This window comes from Ambystoma mexicanum, chromosome 5p (genome assembly GCF_040938575.1).
Source record: "Ambystoma mexicanum isolate Mex_15411 chromosome 5p, UKY_AmexF1_1, whole genome shotgun sequence".
Taxonomy (NCBI): domain Eukaryota; kingdom Metazoa; phylum Chordata; class Amphibia; order Caudata; family Ambystomatidae; genus Ambystoma; species Ambystoma mexicanum.
This window is the reverse complement of record NC_090930.1, coordinates 1,332,680,012-1,332,701,216: the sequence shown is the minus strand read 5'-3', so window position 1 is coordinate 1,332,701,216 and position 21,205 is coordinate 1,332,680,012. Positions and strand designations below refer to the sequence as shown.

The 21,205-nt window shown below is 44.4% G+C and overlaps 1 protein-coding gene across 1 annotated transcript in view; it reads right to left on the bottom strand.

The window, feature by feature from the left end:
* ADCY2 (adenylate cyclase 2) overlaps positions 1-21,205 on the bottom strand; it is a 3,241,403-nt gene that overhangs the window by 18,408 nt on the left and 3,201,790 nt on the right. Inside the window, exon 24 of the mRNA XM_069613724.1 lies at positions 277-401. Coding sequence (XP_069469825.1) covers positions 277-401 — 125 coding nt within the window. The remainder of the gene's footprint in view (positions 1-276; positions 402-21,205) is intronic.

Here is a 21,205-nt window from a genome sequence, read left to right as displayed (position 1 = left end):
GATTTGTCTATGGAAAATTGATTATTTTAATCAGGCCATCATATTCAGTTGCATTCTATTCAGATTGTAGCATCTACAGAAAACAGCTCATAGCCCAGTTCTAAGTGAATTTCAAACACAAAGAACCCAGATCATAATATATTCTTACTTAAAATATTGAAGTGTAATAGAAGACAATACATATAAAAGATAATCATAATATATTCTTACTTAAAATATTGAAGTGTAATAGAAGACAATACATATAAAAGATAAATTAACATTCGTAAGAAATACCTGTATTTTACCCAGGACACCTGTGCTGTCCATCCGGCTTGCTACGTTTACAGTGTTGCCCCATATGTCATATTGGGGTTTCTGAGCGCCAATCACACCAGCGATAACGGGGCCATGGTTAATACCTGCAGGACACAATGCAGCAATGTTAGACTTTTTGATGATGTCTCTCCTATCACAGACCATTTTGGAGGTGTGCAATACTTCACTTCCAATAAAGTAAGAGTATAATGACAAGCGTGACATTAGTATTTATTAGGAATTACAAAACATAGATCATATGGTAAAAATGTTCAAAACCACGAAGAATCAGGTTTTTTGTGAAGCCTATCATTGCATTCTGATAAAAACATTGCATCTTTTCTCTAACGCCTTGTCATTGGTTGCCAAACTATTTAAAACATATAGCAATCTGTACTCAACAGCTGTCTTTTCTTGCTAAGAAATTCCACATTTCACTAGCCAACCAGAACCCTCCTGCTATATTCTTCTGACACTATACGTGTGCCTACATATTGTGGGCCATTTGCCATTGGGCCGCCTGCCTTCTTATCCATAGTGCATTCAGGGCATGAAAGACAATTTTCAATGAAAGAGAACCATTAAAACTGCCCCCCCCCCCCCCCCCGTAAAGCAGATGATCACTCAGAGAGTTAATCACTTGCCTCACACATCTGTGGTTAGCTTGCTTGAATGAAACAAGCTTAAATGCCAGCAGGACCAACTCTGCCCGTTGTCTTTCCTATGTCGGTAAATTGAATAACAAATTAGGTAAAAGTGATTGTATATCATTTAAAAAAGGGAGAAATCCAAGTATGAGTCTCTATATTAATGGTACTATTATTGATATTATAATGTGTCAATGTGTCTTTAACAGGTGCATTTTTGTGATTTACATCATAAACAAATATAAAAGCAACATTTGCTTTCTACCACTTTAACAAAATACTTCATTCTTGATGCCCCAGTGCCAACCAGGCGATTTTGCATCTCAGTGTCAGCGTTCTGCAGTTACACCCATTTCCCTTTTCCAAAACAATACGCTGTGTCCCATTCAGAAGTATTTTCCCTGAAGCCAATCAGGAGTTGCCCATTAGTCTCTGCTTCCTTAAACCTGATTCACAAAGCCCAAAACTGGAGCAAATCTGCAGATCCTTAAACCTGATTCACAAAGCCCAAAACTGGAGCAAATCTGCAGATCCTTAAACCTGATTCACAAAGCCCAAAACTGGTGCAAATCTGCAGATCCTTAAACCTGATTCACAAAGCCCAAAACTGGAGCAAATCTGCAGATCCTTAAACCTGATTCACAAAGCCCAAAACCCAAAACTGGAGCAAATCTGCAGATCCTTAAACCTGATTCACAAAGCCCAAAACTGGAGCAAATCTGCAGATCCTTAAACCTGATTCACAAAGCCCAAAACTGGTGCAAATCTGCAGATCCTTAAACCTGATTCACAAAGGCCAAAACTGGAGCAAATCTGCAGATCCTTAAACCTGATTCACAAAGCCCAAAACTGGAGCAAATCTGCAGATGCTTATGATTATCTCAGATGTTCTCCTGCTTCCATAAACCCGATTCACAAAGCCTAAAACTGGAGCAAATCTGGAGATGCCTGCGTGCAAATGTGAATCACAAACATTTGCTCCAGGGATCTCAGAGTGGCTCCAGGCATCGCCAGATTTACTTCAGCTTTACGTTTTGTGAATCAGGTGTGCAGTGGAGGGTGCACATCTGAGATGTTCACGGGCATCACCTCATTTGTGTGTCACATAAGAGAAGAGAACAGATCCCCTGGTCTACTATTCACTAGCCTGTGTTAGTATAGGAAACACTGAATCTAGCCATTCAGTTTAGCAGAGAATCTGAGCTTGCCCTGGAACAGAACAATAGGGATGCAGAGGTCAAAAGATACCCAACCATGTGTAAATCAGTTTCCCTGGGGTACCTCGTACAATAATTCATATCCGAAGTTTCTCAAACCGTTCCAATGTTTCCGTCAGACTGAAACCCAATCAATGCATGTTGCATTTGTGCATCCACCCAATCAATGTGCAACATTTAATATTAAGGTATCACTGAAGAACTAAAACTCTGTGTTACTGATATTACTTCAGAGTTCAACTTTTCAAAAAGCGAAATATAAAAACGTATGTGCATAGAATTCTACAGAAGGGGGAGTGCTCCCAGCAGTGGGGTGCAGCCTGAATAAGTGGGATAAGGTCCGGGGGTAAGATAGTTTTCAAACCGAAACCTTTTCAGCATCTCTCACTGTGCAGGGCATGGTGTCAGGGTGTAATGGGGTGATGTTTGTTCACTGTTTCAGGAGGATAGCTCAGGGGAAACGTGCTCGCGTTGGAGAGCACCACAGGTTCGATCCCTGGGTCCGCGCTTAGAAACCTCTGGGTATTAAGTGCATTATAAATAACATATCATATCATATCACTGCTAAACCTATGATCCATATAATAATTATTTAAAAAAAGTCTTCCAAAAGCACATGAGTAATTTGTTGACTGCTGCATGGTACGACAGGACACTGACACCCTGACTGACATGTCTAGCAATAGAACCGGTAACAGCCCACAGCAGATGTGAGCAGGATTGAGATTTTGAAACGTTCATTTTGCCAGCAGACAGAAAAAGTTCCATCACATTAAGCACAGAGACTAATGTCTCCTTGCTTGCAACACCTATGAATGAATATTAAAGTAGAAGTGTTTCCACGTTCCTCTTTTAGGAGGGCTTTTCCTCTTCTTTTCTGGACATTTGGTCACCTTCGCTTAGCCCCAGGTAAGTGGCATGCCTCTCTTGTCATGCTAACAGGTCAACCTTTCAGCTCTTACCACATACATTTGACCGTTTTAATTTAGGCTATTTCAGATCTAGGCTGTGTCAATATTTATGATTGATGACTGACCAGAACAGGTAGGAGAATATAAAAAAGAAATGCAACATTTTCTCATAGAATTTAGTACATGGCAAAGAGGTTAGGTTACAGCCTTCCTTCACTCTACAAACCGTGTGGTCCTGAGGAAATCTGATGCTGGTAGTCGCTAGAAAGCAGAAAGCTGTGGACACCTAAAAGAGGACATCAGCACTTGCATTGCACTTGGGAAGGTGCTACCTCATTCCTTTCATTGGAACACGTGTTTTATGCGTTTGGGTTTTCAATTTGACATCCAAATGGACTCCTATTGGCTAACTTCTGATATTAATTATGGTGCGAGTTATCATTGTGTTGAATTCAAGATCCTTTGGGCACACTCATGTACACATCTAGTATGTTTTCACAGTTCGCACTTCACCGTAGTGTTCTAGGGTAAGCTCGGATTTTTCCTTACGCTGAAAAGCTAGAATGTTTTTTCCTACACTATCACAGGCCAGTGAATAATAGAGAAGTGGATCTCTTCTCTCATGCGATGGATGTATGCAGCCACGTGAAGAGGTTTTCCAACTGGTAATAGCCCCTGCTGGGCAAAAGATCTCATTTGCTCCAATGCAAATACTGGGGAATTAGAACCCCTCTTTCTGGGTCTTGGACGGATGTTGCATGATCTGCACATCAATTGTGTGTGTCACAATGATATATCCTGCATGGCTTTAAGAAAAGATTGCACTGAGACTATCCCCTCTTTCTAGCGCCTGCCCACACCCATGTGTGGTCAAGAGCCTCCGTGAAAGCGATGCCAAGCATTCCATGCACAATCCTTGCTCATGAATATTCACGGGTTATGGCACATCCATTCTTTCCATTCTGATGGAGTTCTGCTAGTTGATTAGAAGGCAAGCACTGCTGCTAGTTGCAGCACTGAAGTCAGCAGTGGGACAGGGACCAGTGTCCTATTTCTCCAGTCACGAAGGGGTCTCGTCCAAAATGCAATTGCCAGATACAGTCCAGCTGCTTAGGGTCTGCTCGTAGAACATGTCTAAACTGATATCTCTTCCGCGGAAGGGTTATCTAAGATTTACACAAGTCCTACGAGTTGAGCAAATGCACTCTGTACCAGTTTTTCTGGTTAGGTGATATGGAATGGAGCATACAGGTTTTGTCCAGGACTGTATTACTGAAAATTGTTTGCATTCTGCCAAACATGAATCACACTGTTTTTGTGTTATGTTTATTGAGCAGCTCCATTATTTTTCATGAAGGCAAAGTTGGGATGATCTGCCTGCTGGAGCTCTTATTGCTGTAATGGTGGGGACTATTCGACATAACTAGACACTGAGCTTCATGCCCTTAACCTTGTGGTTCATTGTATTGTCTGCTGCATGGAGAAGTAAGAGATTGCGGATCTACACTTGGGGGAACAGTACCTGGGTTGTAAATCACATGAAGCATTAACCGGCTTTTAGGTTATGTATTCTGCGCCATGCACCCATTCGAGCGACTTAGAACACACATGCTTTTTGAGGAACCACGAGATGGCTGTATGTAAAGGAAGACGTGAGTTATACCCACACAAATTCAGTGATACAAATTATGTTTTAGTTGGCAAGGCTAGTCTGGCGCAACAATTTGCAACTTGTGGACAGTGTTTCTGATGTTCATATTCCAAAGGATGTCTGGAGGCTCTAAAAACCAACCACGCTTGACAAATTTACTAGCAAATTGGAGAGCCTGATGTGTAAAATGGTGACGAAAAAGAAACTCAGTCCTAAACAGCAGTCATAATGGATCATGTGTCCTCCTTGAATGATCTGCTTTTGGAGAGGAAGAATTACATGCACACCAAAACGGCACGTGTTAACCGGGAAAGTTGAAGCCTTGCGAGAAGCGGTGCTCCTGGATTGGGAGCCTGAGATCAGATTTAGCAATAGAGATGATACGGTTCATTAAGTGACTGCTGCTATCACAATGCTAAAGAACAGGCTATGCCCACCTAAAAATGAGGATTTAGAATACAGATTGCATTGAAATAATCAGAATTGTAGGCCTAACTGAAAGTGAAACAATTGATTTTATGTAAATATGCTTTTAAAAAAACATTGTGCACTAATCTGGTCTTCTCTCAAAACAAATGGCTGAAAGGGCACAGTGATATGTTGTAATGTTATGCTATGCTAAACCATTTATAAAGTGCAAACTCTCACCCCAGGGGGCATCATAGAGCTAAGGCAGAACTACAGAAAGACAGAAAGAAAAAGCCTCAGACCAAGTCCAAAGATTATTCTGCAAAAAGCCAGGTTTTCACAGCCCACCTGAAGCTGAGATGATCCTCAGTAAGACAAAGAGTCATGGGCTGAGAGTACCACAAACATGCAACCACAACAGAAAAGTAGCAGCCCCTCACACAATCGCTTGTAACATGTTGAACCAGAATACAAGCTGTGTTGGCCGACCGTAAGGAGCGAGCCGGCACATACTGGTGAAATTTCTCCTACAGGAACTCAGGGCCAATACCCTAAAAAGGCACAGTGCACAATGCACAGGAGCTTGAACTTAATCTGGCTGGCCACCATTAGCCAATGCAGTGATTTAAGAACACTTGAAACTGAGATGGACCAAGAGGCCACTGTGGCAAGCCGTGCCACAGAATTCTGAAGGATTTGCTGGAGCCGCAGCAAATAAGCTGGCTGGCCTAGGTACAAAGAATTACAATAGTCCAGTGAGCCAGCAACCAGGGACGAAACCACCAGTGGGCGAAGTCCCAAGAGAAGAAAGGGGAGAACTTTGCAAAGAGTGTGGAGCTTAAAGTAAACACCATGACAAAGTGAGCTTATTTGATGGAGCAGGGAAAGGGAAGCCGAAAATGTAACCCTAGGATTTTTGACTACAGCGGCAGGCTGTGGCCTTTTGCCCAGCTCACATGGCTAAAAATTGGTCGACCAGAGAGAAGTCTGAGGTGGGGCCCTGACGACCAACACCTCGGTCTTGTCGCCATTGAGCCGGAGCCAGTTGGAGCCCTTCCAGACCGAGATTTCCAAAGGGCAGCATCGGCAACGCCAAATAAAGGTGCATCAGAATCTGGGTGTCGTCAGCATAGGAATTATACCGAAACCCAAACGAGTGAATCAACAAGATTAAAGGCAAAATATAAATATTGAAAAGAAGGGGAGAAAGAGCCTATCCCTGGTGAACTCCACAAATCAGAGGACAAGGGGCAGAAATAAATGGGGAAAGAAAGAGAGACTGGGAAATATCGGCAAGAAAAGAAGAAAACAATTTCAGAACCTGGCCAGAGATCCCCACTGCGGCTAGTCACTGGACCAAGATGGAGTGGTCGATGGTGTCAAAGGCCGCAGAGAGATCCAAGAGTATCAGGGCACCAACCCCCTCCAGTCGACAATCTGAGCGAGATCATCAAGAACAGAGATCAAGATGGATTCAGTGCACCGGCCCGGTCTGAAACCCGACTGGAAAGGATATAAAAAGTAAGAGCCCTCAAGAAAAGAGCAGAGAAGAGGGGTAACCAAAGATTCAACCAGCTTCATAGGAAAAGACAGAAGGGAAATAGGACAAAAATTAGAAAGAAGAAGAGGGTCCAGACACGTTTTTTTAAAGCGAAATCACCAACGCATGTTTAAGAGAAGTAGGTATGTGACCGTGCATGAGAAAACAATTCACTGCTGATGACACTGAGGCAGCACTAGAGGGAAAAATCTCTTTCAAAGTTCCAAGAGGAATAGGATCAGCTGGGGAGATGGACTCCAAACTGCCGGTGCCCAGGATAACATCTGCATCTGAGAAGAAGGGAAATACCTCCCAAAGCACTGGGGCCGGTGCTTCTACATAGGCTACCTTCTCTTGCATATCCGTAACCAGAGAGTCAGAAATCTTCTGGCAGATAGCTCCAATTTTGCCTTGAAAGTAGTTGGGCAATGAAGTGCAAAGTTGTAAAGAAGGAATGACTATATTACCCGAGGGTAGGGCAGAAAGAGCCTGTACCACTTTAAACAGCTACCGAGAGGAGTTAACTTCAGCTTCAATATGTCCAGAGAAGTAAATCTGATTTGCTTTAAAGATGGCGAGTTCATAAACTGACGTGGCCTTACGAAAGCCAAATGAGCGAGCAGGCAATAAACTAGCCACCAGTTACGTTCAACACATCAGCTCTGCTGGCGAAGACCTGCCAAGACCTCTGTGAACCAAGGAGCTGAGTGGCAGGCTTGAGGTTTTGATGGTTTTAGGGGAGCCAGCGAGTCTGCTGTGGACAGTAAGGGCATAGCCAGAGCATCAAGGTCTCCAGAAAAGCCTGAGGCCAAGGCCTCCATAAGCCCAGCAGCGGTGGTGATAGGAATGTCAAACCAGTGATGGGAGGGTTGCATGGGCGAGCTGAGAGATCACGAACGGGCTCCCCCTGAATAGAAAATGGCAAAACCCGGTGTTTAGTCCAGAGGACGAAAAAACTTGGATAGACCATGAACAGAGTGGGAGAGGCAAATATAAGATCCAAAGTGTTCCCTGACACGTGCGTTGGACCCACAATCAGCGGCAGCAAATTAAGGTCTCCCACACATGAGACCAGGTTAGCCGCCCCTATATCTTTATTATTGTTGGGGTGAAGGTTAAAATCCCCCAATATGACAAAAGACTGATATTGTAGGCACAAGTCAGTGAGCAGAGTCATAAAGTCGGCCACAAAGCTGCCATCATAACCAGGAGGTCTATAGACAAGCAGTGCATGCAATGTGCAAGGCAGCAAAAATGCCATACGTAAAAGACATGCCTCCATATTAAGACCATGTGTGAAAGCTAGCAAACATCAGGGGAGGTCCTTGCGATGGATAAGTGCAATACCACCAACTGCCCGGGGGGGGGGTATCTGTCAAGTCTAACAATAATATATTTCACCAGGAGAGCGTGGATAAGCAAAGACATGGACGTATCTTTCAACCAGGTTTCAGTGATGAACACCAAGTCAGGTGACATATCCTGTAAGAGGACATAGCAATCTCCAGCATGGGCAACCACGGATCTGGCATTCAGTAAAACACATCTTACCTGTGACTGAGTATGCGTGGGTTTGAGCATATTAGCAGCCAAGGTCGAGACACAGGACCAGCCTACTGGGAAGGTAGTTTCAGAGGGTGCAGCAAGAATACGCTCCTCAAGTGATAAGTGTATTGGCCGTTGCCGAACTCCTCGTCAACCTACTAGGCAAATAATAGCATAGATTGTTCATTATATAGACCAAGACCTGACACTGAAAGTGGCAAGACAGGGGGAATTGGTGAGATATGATACTACTCTGCAGATCTTCCCTGACTTTAGTGCATCAGTGCAGACCACAGTAGAGACAGTGCATTTCTCTTTTTTGCTCTTTCATGACTAGGCAGTGCAACTCTCCATATTGGAGTTTTGGAAGCAGTCTGGCAGTGGCAGCGCTGGTCTATCTTCACTGTTCATTTTTTTGAGGAGCAGCCACACAACTAAAAGTTTCCCGCAATGCGGAGCGTTTGCTGAGTTTTGCTGAGTTTTGGAAGTAATCTGGCAGTGGCTGCGCTGGTCTATCTTCAGTTTTAATTTTTTTGAGGAGGAGCTGCACAACAAAACCTTCCCGCAATGCGGAGCGTTTGCAGAGTTTTGCTGTGTTTTGGAAGCAGTCTGGCAGTGGCAGCACTGGTCTATCTTCACTTTTCATTTTTTGGGGGAACTACACAACAAATACCTTCCCGGAACGTGGATCGTTTGCCGAGTTTTGGAAGCAGTCTGCCAATCTGTGGCAGGGTGGGGTCAGGGCCCAGGAAGTAATCAATGGTGAGACCCCCAATCTCCCAAGTGAAGAAGTCACCCAATCACCCCAGGATCTTGAAGAGAAGTCACTGGTTGCCAATCCGCTGAGGCACCCAAATGGCCTGACCTCTAGCAACTTGCTAGCTAACCAGCGATTCTTCTACAAGAGAACTAACTCTGACAACAGAACTAAACCACACTCCCAGCCTAACCACCGAACTGGCGATTCAGGCGAGGTATCGGATTGCATGCTGCTGGAAACCATGATAAACCTAGAGGAGGAAGCCCTTATTTATTAAGCTTTACAACTAAAAAGCATTGCAAGTCCTAACAATGAAGATGGCTTAGTGTGCATCAGAAGTCAAGCAGCCTCCATAGACTCCATCATCAATTACTGGTCTAGTACCACGGAGGAGCAACAGAGAACAACTAAATCTGGTGAAGAAAGCTGCCCATCAGTTACTAGATGGAGCAGCGCACCTAACCCCTCAAACTTTGCAGCAGCTCCACTTCAGAATAACCCCTACAAGGCATCTAAAAGGAGGCCAAGACTAACCTCAAATTATGGGTAAGAGGCCCAGGACCCCATCTTTGAGGAAGCATAGGCCAGGCTTAACAAGTCTAAGTCCACGCCATTAAACTTGTCCCAAGCACAAGAAAACACCTTTTCTTTCCAAGTGTTAAGAATGGTCCTACAGCGGGCGTAGAAGCCAAGGCGATAGCGGCCCTAACCATCACTATGGCCCCTTTCATGAAACTTTATGAGAACCTGAGCGACCAACTCAAAGACAACACTACGTCCTTGCTATGCTACATTCTAAAGCATTATTCATGGAAGGTTTCATAACAGCCATAAAAGACAAACTGAACAAGAACACAGCGCAGACCACGAGCATCTTGTACGGTATTCTGGACCCAATTATCTTGGAGAAGGACAAGCTGAGACTCGAAAAGATCCTTATCATCTACAGCAACACAAATTGAATTGAATGTGAACTCAAACTTGGATTATTCAGCCTCTGTAAAAGAAAATCCTCCTTGTCTGGCCCTGGGACTGCTAGGAAGCCTCCGGCAAAGGAGATTACACTACATGGCAATCACAGAGATTGCGTGGTCACTCTCTCCAAATCGACTATAACCCAGGAAGATGCAGCAACCTCAGAGTGCATTAATGGCAGTGAGGTTGAAATAGACTCATGCAGAGACAGCAGTATAACCGGGGTTTCTCTAGTTGACCCTGGGCAGCTGGTAGCAGTCTTGGAAACAGCAACTGCCACCATAATAAAACCTCTACAAGTCGACTCGGGTGTCACATCCAAAGAGACTACATCACACACAAAAGAATACAACCTATGTACCAGGAAGCCAGAGGCATTGAAGTCAAGCTCAGGTGATCGAGCCCCAGTTTCCACCAAGGCAAACCTGTCAGGGCAGGTTATTGGACCCATTGAGGTCCCTTGTAAAAATCCTGGAATTTGCCAAATTGGCTAAAGATGAGGACTACACTGTTGACTCTAAGGTGTTGAGCAGTTGTGCTCAGTGGGACATTTGTTTGCCAATGTTTCTCTGGGTAAAGAGGGGTGCAACGATATCCTTCTTAAAATTAATCTTAAATGTGAGGCTAAGGCTGATACATACCTACAGATTACTGGCAGTTTATTATTTGGCGCACAATGTGTCAAGAAGGTAGGCAACTATGTTATAACCTTTGCTTCTCAAAACATTAAGCTTGGTAGGAATTTTTCAAGACGCTCTTCTTGCCAGTCGTATATAAACCCACACTTCACAGGTTCCCTTACGGGTAGAGGTTGATTACCACCAGCTCAGGTGAACCACCCGGTTTTCTTCCCCCACCCCACACAATTTTACAAGGCTAGTTTCCCCCAGCATCGAGCGAACTCCTGAAGGTAAAATGGTAAGTGCGCCACTCATTTCTTCCCAACTAAAATGTGGGGGATGTATTCAGAATTACCTTGTCATTTGACTCTAAATAACAAGGGATACTTGGGTTCTTCACACAGTAGAGAGTTGTCAGTGTTGTGCTGAACTAGAGTTTCCCTCCAGTTCAGCACAAATACCTCAGAAAGATTGGTTTTCCCGCCTGCAGGTAATTTTACAGGAGGGTAAAAGGCCGTTGGAAAAGGTGCCACAGAACACACACCTCCCCTAATCACTGATTCCTTCAATTCCTTTGGGCAGGAAATTCATCTGGGTTCACTTGTCTCCCGTTTGCTCTGTCATCTTCCCTGTGGTGTTTCACCAAATTTTTTACTCTGGCCTTGTTGAATCAAAGGATTCGGCTCTTGATTTAACCAGATATCATTCTAAGAATGTTTTCCCCTGGGGATCTACCACTGAAACACTATCAGAGAACCTAAAATCTACTACAATCAGAAATTGTCATGAATCTGAATAAATCTGCAATATCCCCATCCCAACAGATACCATTTCTGGGGTTTCATATCAATGCAAAGCTCTCATTCCTTTATCTGCTGCTGTCCACAGTAAAGGCTATCAAGAGGGAAATAAAGGCAGTGCTGTCACCCAGCTCTCTCCATCCACCGTCTGGCACGGATCATTTATGTCCTCTGTCTTCAGTTGAAGCCTTTTTCCAGGTCCCCATTTTTCAGAGACCTACATAAACAGATCTTGGCAGGATGGCACCTATGCAGATGTTGGGTCCCTCTTGAAGGAGGTAAAAAGAGAGATAAGAAGGTGCTTTTACGTGTAGGAATGGAACGAGTGATGAATATTTGGTTCTTCCACTGACTACTATTAGGTTGAAAGTATGAAGGGCTGGGGAGCCTGGTGTAGTGACATCTTAACATCTGCAGCTGAGTCCTCATTGCACATAAAGTGCTTAGAACAGCTTTCCGGTTCTTCTATGATAACATATTTTGCAAACAAACTTTGCTCCATTGTCCTAAGGATGGACAATGTCTCAGCAGTATGTTACATCAACAAATTAGGATGCACTTGCTTCAGGACTCTGGCAGACCTAGCTGGGGTCTTAAGAGTACTGCCTCCTATACATTATGGTTTAAACATATTTGTTTCCCGACCAGTCCAACACAGTGGCAGATTGCTGCTCTAGACAGCTCAGAGACTCCCTACTTTATTCTGAGGGCTCTTCTTCAGAAACACACACAAAAGAAGCCTCCACCATTATGATACCATTCTGATAACTCTGAATTAGTCATCCTAAGGTTGATATGATATGGGATTCATAACGCGCCTGTACACAAGCATTTCTAGGTCACACCAGACGAGGGAGGGAAGACAGAGGGAAGACAGAGGGAAGACAAGGAACACAATCCTACTATGCCTTACACCATTTGGATCGTGCAAGTGCGACACGTGAAGTGCAGGGGGAAGGGAGAGGGGTAAGTGCAAAGGAGAGGGTAGAGGAAAGTGCGATCAGGGCACCAAGCTCTGAAGTAAGCGCAACCAGGGCAGCATGGCTCTGGGTAAGTGGAAGGAGGCAGAGGGGCTGTAGGGGTTCAGTAGAAGCCCCTAAGTGCGCGGGACCCAGAGGCAGTGCGAGGAAGTCTGGTCATGGAGGAGCCTGGTACCCAGTGAGACTCTGAGCATACCAAGCCACCAGTCGGCACAGCAGACAGTTAAGTTTGCAAGGAAGCAAGAGAGAGAACACAGAGGAGAGAAGGAAGGTCTTGAGCTGCTTCTGGAACTTCAGATGGTCCAGCTCAAGTCTGAGAGGGGCAGGGAGGCCATTCCAGGGGGAGGCACCTGTAGAGGAAAGAGATATACCCCCACTCTCTTCCTGGAGAAGCATCTGAGCCTCAGAGAATTGGAGGTAGCTGAGCAAAGGGCTCTAGAAGGAAGGTATTTCGGAATAGAGAGTTGGATGTAGTGTGGGCCTCAGCCCTAGAAAACCTTGTGGATGATGGAGAGGGTGTTAAACTTGATCCTTGCAGCCACCGGGTGCCAGTGGAGAGATTTCAGGGCTGGAGAGATATGGTCCCTGGGCTTGAGGCCAAGGATAAGTCTTGCAGTCCTGTTCTGGATTAGTTGCAGAGGGTCGAAGACTAGAGGTAGGCAGATTGAGAAAGAGGCTGTTGCAATAGTCCAGCCTGGAGAGTAACAGGGCTCTTGAGACAGTGAGCATTTGGGGGAAAGGGAGAAAAGGTGGAGGTGCAACTGGAAGTGGACCATCTTGCCAAGGTCTGTAATGTGAGGAAAGAAGGAGAGAGTGGAGTTAAAAGATAAAACCAAGGGTTCTTGCCTCACAGGAAGGCGAATGGTAGAGGGACCAAGGAGGCAGCCAGAGTGAGAGAGGGAAATTGGGAGCAGGGGTCCCAATGAGAAGGATCTCAGTCTTACTGGCATTAAGGCAGCGATCGTTGGAGGTGCGCCAGTCCTGAATCGCGGATAGACAGTCTGGAATGAGCAAGGGAGGCGAGGAGGCCTGAAAGAGAGCTGACTGTCATCCGCATAACACTGAAAGTGGTACGAGACGGTGAATATCAGGTAGGCCAGAGGGCCAAGATAGACATTGAAGAGCCAGGGTGAGAGGATTTAGCCCTGGCTGACACCACATGTGGCGAGAGAGGTGGTGGAGAGAAATGACTCAAGTTGGATCTGGGATGGTCAGTCCAGAAGGAAGGTCAGCCACACCAGGGCCTGATCTGTGATGCCCAGATTCTCACGGAGTCGATTGTTCAGGGTGGCGTGATTGACTATGTCGAAAGCAGAGGAAAGGTCAAGGAGAATGAGGACAGAGGGGAAGCTGGAGTCAAGATTAGAGAGCTGATCTTCACAGGTGTTCAGGAGAGCGGTTTCCGTGCCTGTGGCAGCTCTGAAGCCAGACGGCTGGTCATGGAGACAACCAACAGATTCAGTGTGCAGTGTGAGCTGGGAGATGGCCAGCTTTTCCACGAGTTTGCCCATGAAAGGAGTGATAGAAATCAGGCGATAGCCGATTGCCGTTGATATTAGCTTTGACTTGCCAGTCCTTCTCCCTGTCTCACTTGCTGTCAAACTCAAAGGGTCACTGGCACCCTATAGTTCGATATCCCTACTGCCATGGAATAATTATAGGCAAAAAACGAGCAAAGTACCGGAAATGATAACATCCACAACAAAAAGCAAACCACTGTTGGAAATTTCAAGAACCACTGAACGGAGTGAAAATGGAGAACAAATAGTGTCGGCTCTGGACGGCCTGATGGTAAAGAGAAATAAACAAAAGGAACCAACAAAAGCAACTAAGAGCTCACATGTGCAAAACGAGAGTCTAAACAACTCAGTAATTTGCACGTCTTCCTCCCCGAGATCGGTCGATGAGTTCATAGCGCAAAGCTCATTAATGGATCTTAGCCAGCATCTAGAGACAGCTAAAGAGGGCCCAATGAACTCTATGAACACGAATGGCCCGCACATCCAAACCACAAACTCTACCACAGTACCCAACACTCGAGCACAAGAAAAAAAATCAGAAAGGAATGATTCAATCCAGGCTATAGGCTCGACGCCCTGTGACCCTCAAAAACAATATGAAGAACCTGTTCCGAAGTCCCCTCGTAGAAAGACTCCACCGAGAAGCGTGAGGGATGATCGTATGAGACAGAGGGGCCTTTCTCTATCGAAGACACGCCTTTTTAAGATTGAACAAACACCTTCAGTCGACCAGTACATGGTACTAAACCGGAACACGGTGTTGAAAATTCTCAAAAAGTCAAAAATATTGCGAAACTTAAAATCGGACGATTTTACACTAATCGAGCCATATCACAGGAAAAAACTAGCAAAGGCCTACCTGCATATTAAACAGAACGCCCTGAAGGAACTCTCGCGTGACGTCTACTCGGAACTAGCACACTTGGGATTCAATCTAGTCGAGATCTCCACCGCAAATCCTAAAGATGATACTAGATACATCCACAATACCTCCCCAAAAAGGAACTATAGGTATAAATCTAGAACCGAAGACCTATACAGATCTGGCCAAAGAGGGCAAAGTCCAGTGACAGTACCCCATTGGCCACCAAAGTCAAGAAGTGACGAAAGATCTGAATACAGACAAGAGAGGAGACAAAACTATAAATCTTTTCGAGACAAAAAAACAGCTACACCTCTGTCCCGTCGTGATCAAGAACGCGGAGCTTCACTGACGGAGATTCCGTCACCAAGAAAACCAACTAATACAACTAATGGTGAAACAGAAAAAGTATCAAAGAAAGGTAAATGGACCTGGTTTCGCAGCATCCTAATACCAGGGCGAGGAAAATAGCAATCATCGGGGGAGGAATACCCAAGGATGTCTGCAACAGACTCGTCAATGACATCTTCAGAAAATGACATTCTAAGTATAGCATCTTGGAACACCAGGGGACACGTACACCTTACCAACTCTGAGAGCCATGATCTCAGCCGCTATGACATCATATGCCTCCAAGAGACTTGGCTGTGTGAAAAACCAGCACTCGATGGATATTGTATTGAACTATCCCCGGCCCACAAAGGTCCACTTGGCTGCCCATCATCAGGCCTACTTACAGCGATCCGGATTGGCTCGGGGGTTGAAATCTTAACGGTGATAAAGAGGACGTACGAAATTTTGGCAACTCTGACTACATGGGATTCTAGAACTCTCAAGAACAAGCCTGGAACACAAGATGCGGTAGCTATAATAAACGTGTATTGGAACCCCCAAAAGACCTCAGCAGAAAATATGTGTAAAGAAATAACAAACACAATCGATGAAATTGCTATTAATTACAAATCCTTCGACATTATGATCTGTGGTGATCTTAACGCCAACTGTGCAGCGCCCAGTACGAACCAAATAAACCCATCTACAATCTCGAATGCGATAAATAGGGGTGTGACATGGAACAGAATCATGAAATCTCGCAATATGTACAACTCGGCCACAGTGACGAATTCCGAAACTTTGCTTCCAACTTGGGAACGCGACGCATCTGTGGCAACCCTGGATTACATTTTCGTCTCCGATTTTTTTCACCGTAACATTGTCTCTTTCAGTGTTACTAAAACTAAACAGAGCGATCATAATCTACTACATCTAAAACTCAAAAATAAGGCGATTGCATCGCAATTTTACATTCCAGAAATTGAGACAAACTCACAACACACCCGTTTACGAATGATTGCTTCAGATGTCTCTAAACTGAAAGCTCAGTTTACAACCCTAATCTCGGATCGGACAGTGCAAGATGATGTGGCCAGATCAAGCTACATTCCTCTTCTTGTGGCCTTCAAGAAGCCAAGAAAACCACTGAATTTGCACTCGACTCAGCACACTCACGAATATAACGCAACGCTGGTTTTAAAGCGTAGAGCTCTACGGAAAAAAAGAAGAGAAGCTAAAATCTCAAATCTTTCATCACTTTGGGATATCCTAAAAGTGGAAACCAGAAACTACAAACAATGGTTGAAACACTCAAGAAACCTGCTATATCAAGCTGACGCAGAGGAGATGCTGAAGGCATTAGCTAACAAAAAGTCTCGTGACTTCTGGACATTGATAAATAAATCAAACAAGACATCAAATTCACATATGATAAATCCAGTTCCAGAGGTAACCTGGAATGCACACTTCTCGATGTTGTTCCAACAACCGGAAGAAAACAAGGATGCGTTTATTAGAGAGGTGGATTCACCATGGGTGGATTTATCTGACGTGAGTGACATCAAACTCACGATAATGAAATTAAATTCATCAAGTGCTGCGGGACCGGATGGCCTAGCAAACTGCAACTTAAAGGAACATCCAGACGAGTGGTCTAACCTCATCAGTGCAATCTTCAATCTATGCAGAGAACAAAGAACAGTGCCGGATTCATGGTCAAAAGCTTTGATCGTCCCTATTTTCAAAAATGGATCAAGAGCGGACCCTGCGAATTACAGGCCGATAGCCCTCTTGGACGTCATCGGAAAGATCTTCGCCTCCATGCTTCTGTCTCACTTTCGGAAATGGGCGCTCTCAGCAATTTGTTTTGATCCTTTACAGACTGGTTTCCAGAAGAATGCAAGCACCAGCGCAAACATCATGTGTTTGACGTTACTCAAAGAAAAAGTTCTGACTGGTGGTCCTCGAATTTTTCTTGCTTTTGTCGACCTATCTCAGGCCTTTGATCGAGTGGATAGGCAGAAACTCTGGGTAAAATTGAAGACCTGGGACTGTCCAAATGAAATCTTGGAACCCATAGTTAGCCTCCATACCGACACATGCATAAGAGTCCGCCTAAACAACGTAGGCCTCTTATCTAAATCCATCCCAACATGTCGTGGGGTAAAGCAAGGCTGCCCTTTGGCCCCGGCGTTGTTTATATCTTTCTTGGGAGATTTTAAGGATAGTCAAAACAACATCAGAACATTTCCGCCTAAGATAGGTGTGACACCGATCCCAAGACTGCTGTACGCTGATGACCTAATTCTACTTGATCTAACCCAGGTGGGTCTCCAGCGCCAACTGGATAATCTGTCAACATACACACAAGAAAATAACCTGGAGATCAATAAAGCAAAAACTAAGATATTGATCTTACAAAAAACTGCCACCAAAAAAAAGGAGAGGTTTCACTGGCATCTCAACGGAACACAAATTGAAGTGTTAGACTCATTTAAATATCTGGGTGTCCACCTGGATACATCGAAGAAATCTGGAAGTATGCAAACCATCTTATGGGCGAAAACTAAAAATCTCACAGCACAGTTAAGATTGGTTGATCGGAAATATGGAAAGTTCTCACTTCAACCCGCTATAAGCTACTATAAAGCTAAGATTGTTCCATCACTGACTTATGGCATGGATGCCACACCCTCCATTCCGCCTTCAATCTGGCAAAAATTGGAAGGCCATATATGGAGAGCCGTCTTGGGTCTTCCAAACTCAACGCTGATTGCCCCAATCAGGCGGGAGCTTGGCCTACTCTCTCTGAAGGCCGTAGTGGATCATAGTTCTCTGCAACTATACAGGAAAATCATTCACCCTGAGAGTCTTAAAATCTACCAAATAATGGCAGCAGAACTGGAAAAGGAGCAAATCAAACTATGAATCAGTGGGCCGCGGATCAAAAACAAAAACTACAGCAAATAGCATGTACTGAAGCAGAACTCAACGAAAATCCAACAAGGATAAAAAAAAACTTGAATGTTGGGACTGGATCAATACGATTGATTTGGCTTCATCGTGCAAACTCCTAGTGCACCTTCCTTTGAACTCCAACAAACTAAAAGAACCGATGGCGTACTCTAAAAAATATCCCGACAAGCGACTGATGAGAACCCTTTTGAGAGCCCGTCTAAATGCCTTACCGACCGGAGAAATCTTAGCGATAATAGCGGGTTTGGAGAAACCACCCTGCAGACTATGTGCAAATCCAGATGACTCTGAATCTATAAAACATCTATTGATGAGATGCCCAGCTCTTCACCAGGCCAGGAGCACCTACTTCACCCCCCTGACGGCCACATCATTTGTAGGGAATGAAGATATTTGGTGGAATCGCCTAATCACAGGCGAAAAGACTCGATGGCACATGGCGACCATTCATTCAGTCCAGAAAGCGTTCTTGTAAAAATCTTTTAATGATTAAATACAAGTAATAAATTAAAAAAAAAAAAAAAATTATAGGCTTTCGGATCCCCGCAGGGTGTTTCAGCTGTGGCTTTGGACTTCTTGGCAACCCAATATCAGGAGTCTATGCATTTACACTTGGCGGTCTTGGGTTCACTGGTGTTTATCTAATCACTTGGATCTCTTTACATTTCCTGAGGTGGAGGTTGTGAGTTTCCCGCCAGACGGAGGACCAGCCCATTCCTTTAGTATGGTTAATGTTTAGAATGATGCTATTTCAGCCCAACACTATAAGGTGAATGATGTGTCCATTGGACAGCAACCACTCGGATGTAGGTTGTGGAGGGGCGTGTGATTTACACACCCTCCTCTACCTAGATGTTCAGTTCTTTGGGATTCTGATTTGGCGATTTCCCTATTTCAAGAATGGCTTGTGAACAGAGACCTTTCACTGAAGTCCTTGTATTCTAAAATGATTATAATCCTGTGTTTGGTCAAAAGAGCCTCTGATGTCAGGGTTTTAGATTAAAGCGGCAGATCCTTTTCTCCCAGGAGATGAGCATTTTTATTCTCTCTCAAAAGACTAAGACTGACTGCAGGTTGTTGGAATATTATACTTTGCAGGGATTCCCTAAATTGCAGGTACAATGTTATGAGTTGATGACTATGACCTGAGGGGCTCGTATTCTTCATTGCTCATGTACTGTGGAAGGCCGCACAAGTCAGTTTCCCCTCACACTTTAGCCGAATGGGTCGGGTGTATAGAGAGGTATGTCGCAGGCAGGGAATAATGTGTCCTCCTTTGTAGCTCACTCAGCCAGGGGATCTATGGACTCAAAAGCCCATCGCACCAGTGCACGATTAGAGGATACTTTGAGGTCAGATGATTGATCGAATGAATCTGAGTGTCATACTTTCTGTTGTAAGCCTTTTCAGCATGCAGCTTTGACTGTTTTGTCTAAGCTTTGAACTTGCAAAATAAAAGCCTCCATGCCCTGCCATTAAATACTGATTTTGCTAGTATACGCTGGTCGAGCTGATTATAGATGTGGGGGCACGATACATTGTACATGTATTCTTCTGAGAGGTTGCAGAGCCAACAAAAGAAGTTTTACTTGAAGAAACGGCGCCGTTTTTCAGGGAGCAGGAAAACCAGGAATGCCTCGCTATGGTTGTTGGATGCGATTGGGGCATAAGTAAGCCCAGATAGAAATGTTGTTATTTTAAAAATATTTATTCTATAAGAAAATAAAAGAGTTTGATGCATAATACTTAATCCCGTTCCCTTAATAAAATAGTGAGTTTAAGCTGTGTACTAGCAACATAGCCATTTTCCCACCTAGAAACGAGATGCACGAGTATGACAGGTGCCACTGACAAAACGATGTGTTTAATCAGGTGACCAGTTACGTAAAAGCATGTCTAAAGTAAATTTGAATTTCATGTAATCAAGAAATTGATTATTCTACTGATCTGGGACTTTAAATGAGGATATTTTCAAACTAAGTGATCAGAAATCGTAGAAGAATAACAAAACAATTCAAGAAAATGAATTCGACTCGTTGCTGTATTTCGAATTGGCCACTAGGTGGCAGTATCTACTAATAATTAGGCATATTGGAAGTCACTTTGTACTGCTGCTGAGCGAGGCAACAAGACAACCAATATAAAAAAAAGACAGTGGAAAAAGGTGACTACCTAAAGAAACGCTAATAAATACACATTAGCTGTAGTGTCAAAATACATTTGCTTTATTGAAAGATGGCAACTGAACGCGGCGCATGGACGTAACAGTGCATGTAGGAAGGTCAGTTCCTTAGAACCCTACAACTGTCGCAGCTAACCTGCCTCTGTCTCTCACTTCCTCTCGGCAGCTAACCTGCCTCTGTCTCTCACTTCCTCTCGGCAGCTAACCTGCCTCTGTCTCTCACTTCCTCTCGGTGACTGTTCGATTTACTACCCTCCAAAACCTGGTCAGCATGTCCCTCAAACTCCCCACATTGTAAGAAACTCACTGCTTCCCCTCAAATCTGATTTTTTATGTTTTTTACGTTCTTTTGTGATCAAAAGAGCATTGTTCCTCCTGTGTATAAAAAAATACATAAATCGTAGCTGCAAAGAGATTACGTGTGAAGAACCGCCTTGCCCTATGCATGACCTGGCTATCCTGTGTTCCCTGCCTCTATCCATTGGTACTGCCCACCTCTTCACACCCTTCTTACTGTACCCTGAATATTCTATCCTAATCGTATCCATACTACTGCATCCTGTTATTGTACTCCCCTGTTTTACGGGGCTCCATTGCTTTCTAGTTAGGCTTTCACGCTGTAGTATATAGTCACATTTCACAGACTCACAGTTTTGCGCTTAGCATTTAGTGTTCTTGGCTGGAGATAAGGCGGAAGGACAGCAAGTTGGCAGAAGAGGGACCTTCACACAGTCCACTTCCGCCTGCCTTTTTCTTCGGGCGCCATGCAACAGTTGTTCGTTTGTAACAATTAACCCACTAACACATGACTGCATGGGCGCTAGTGCAGAGAGCCGATTGCATGATTTCATGACAGATGATCATGTGGTTTATACATACTCAAAATATAGGCTTTGCTGGTGAAATTCGGACAATATCAGAGCTGCTTACCTCAACCTATGGGGCACCAGTACAAATCTGCCACAGTGGGCCTCATTACAA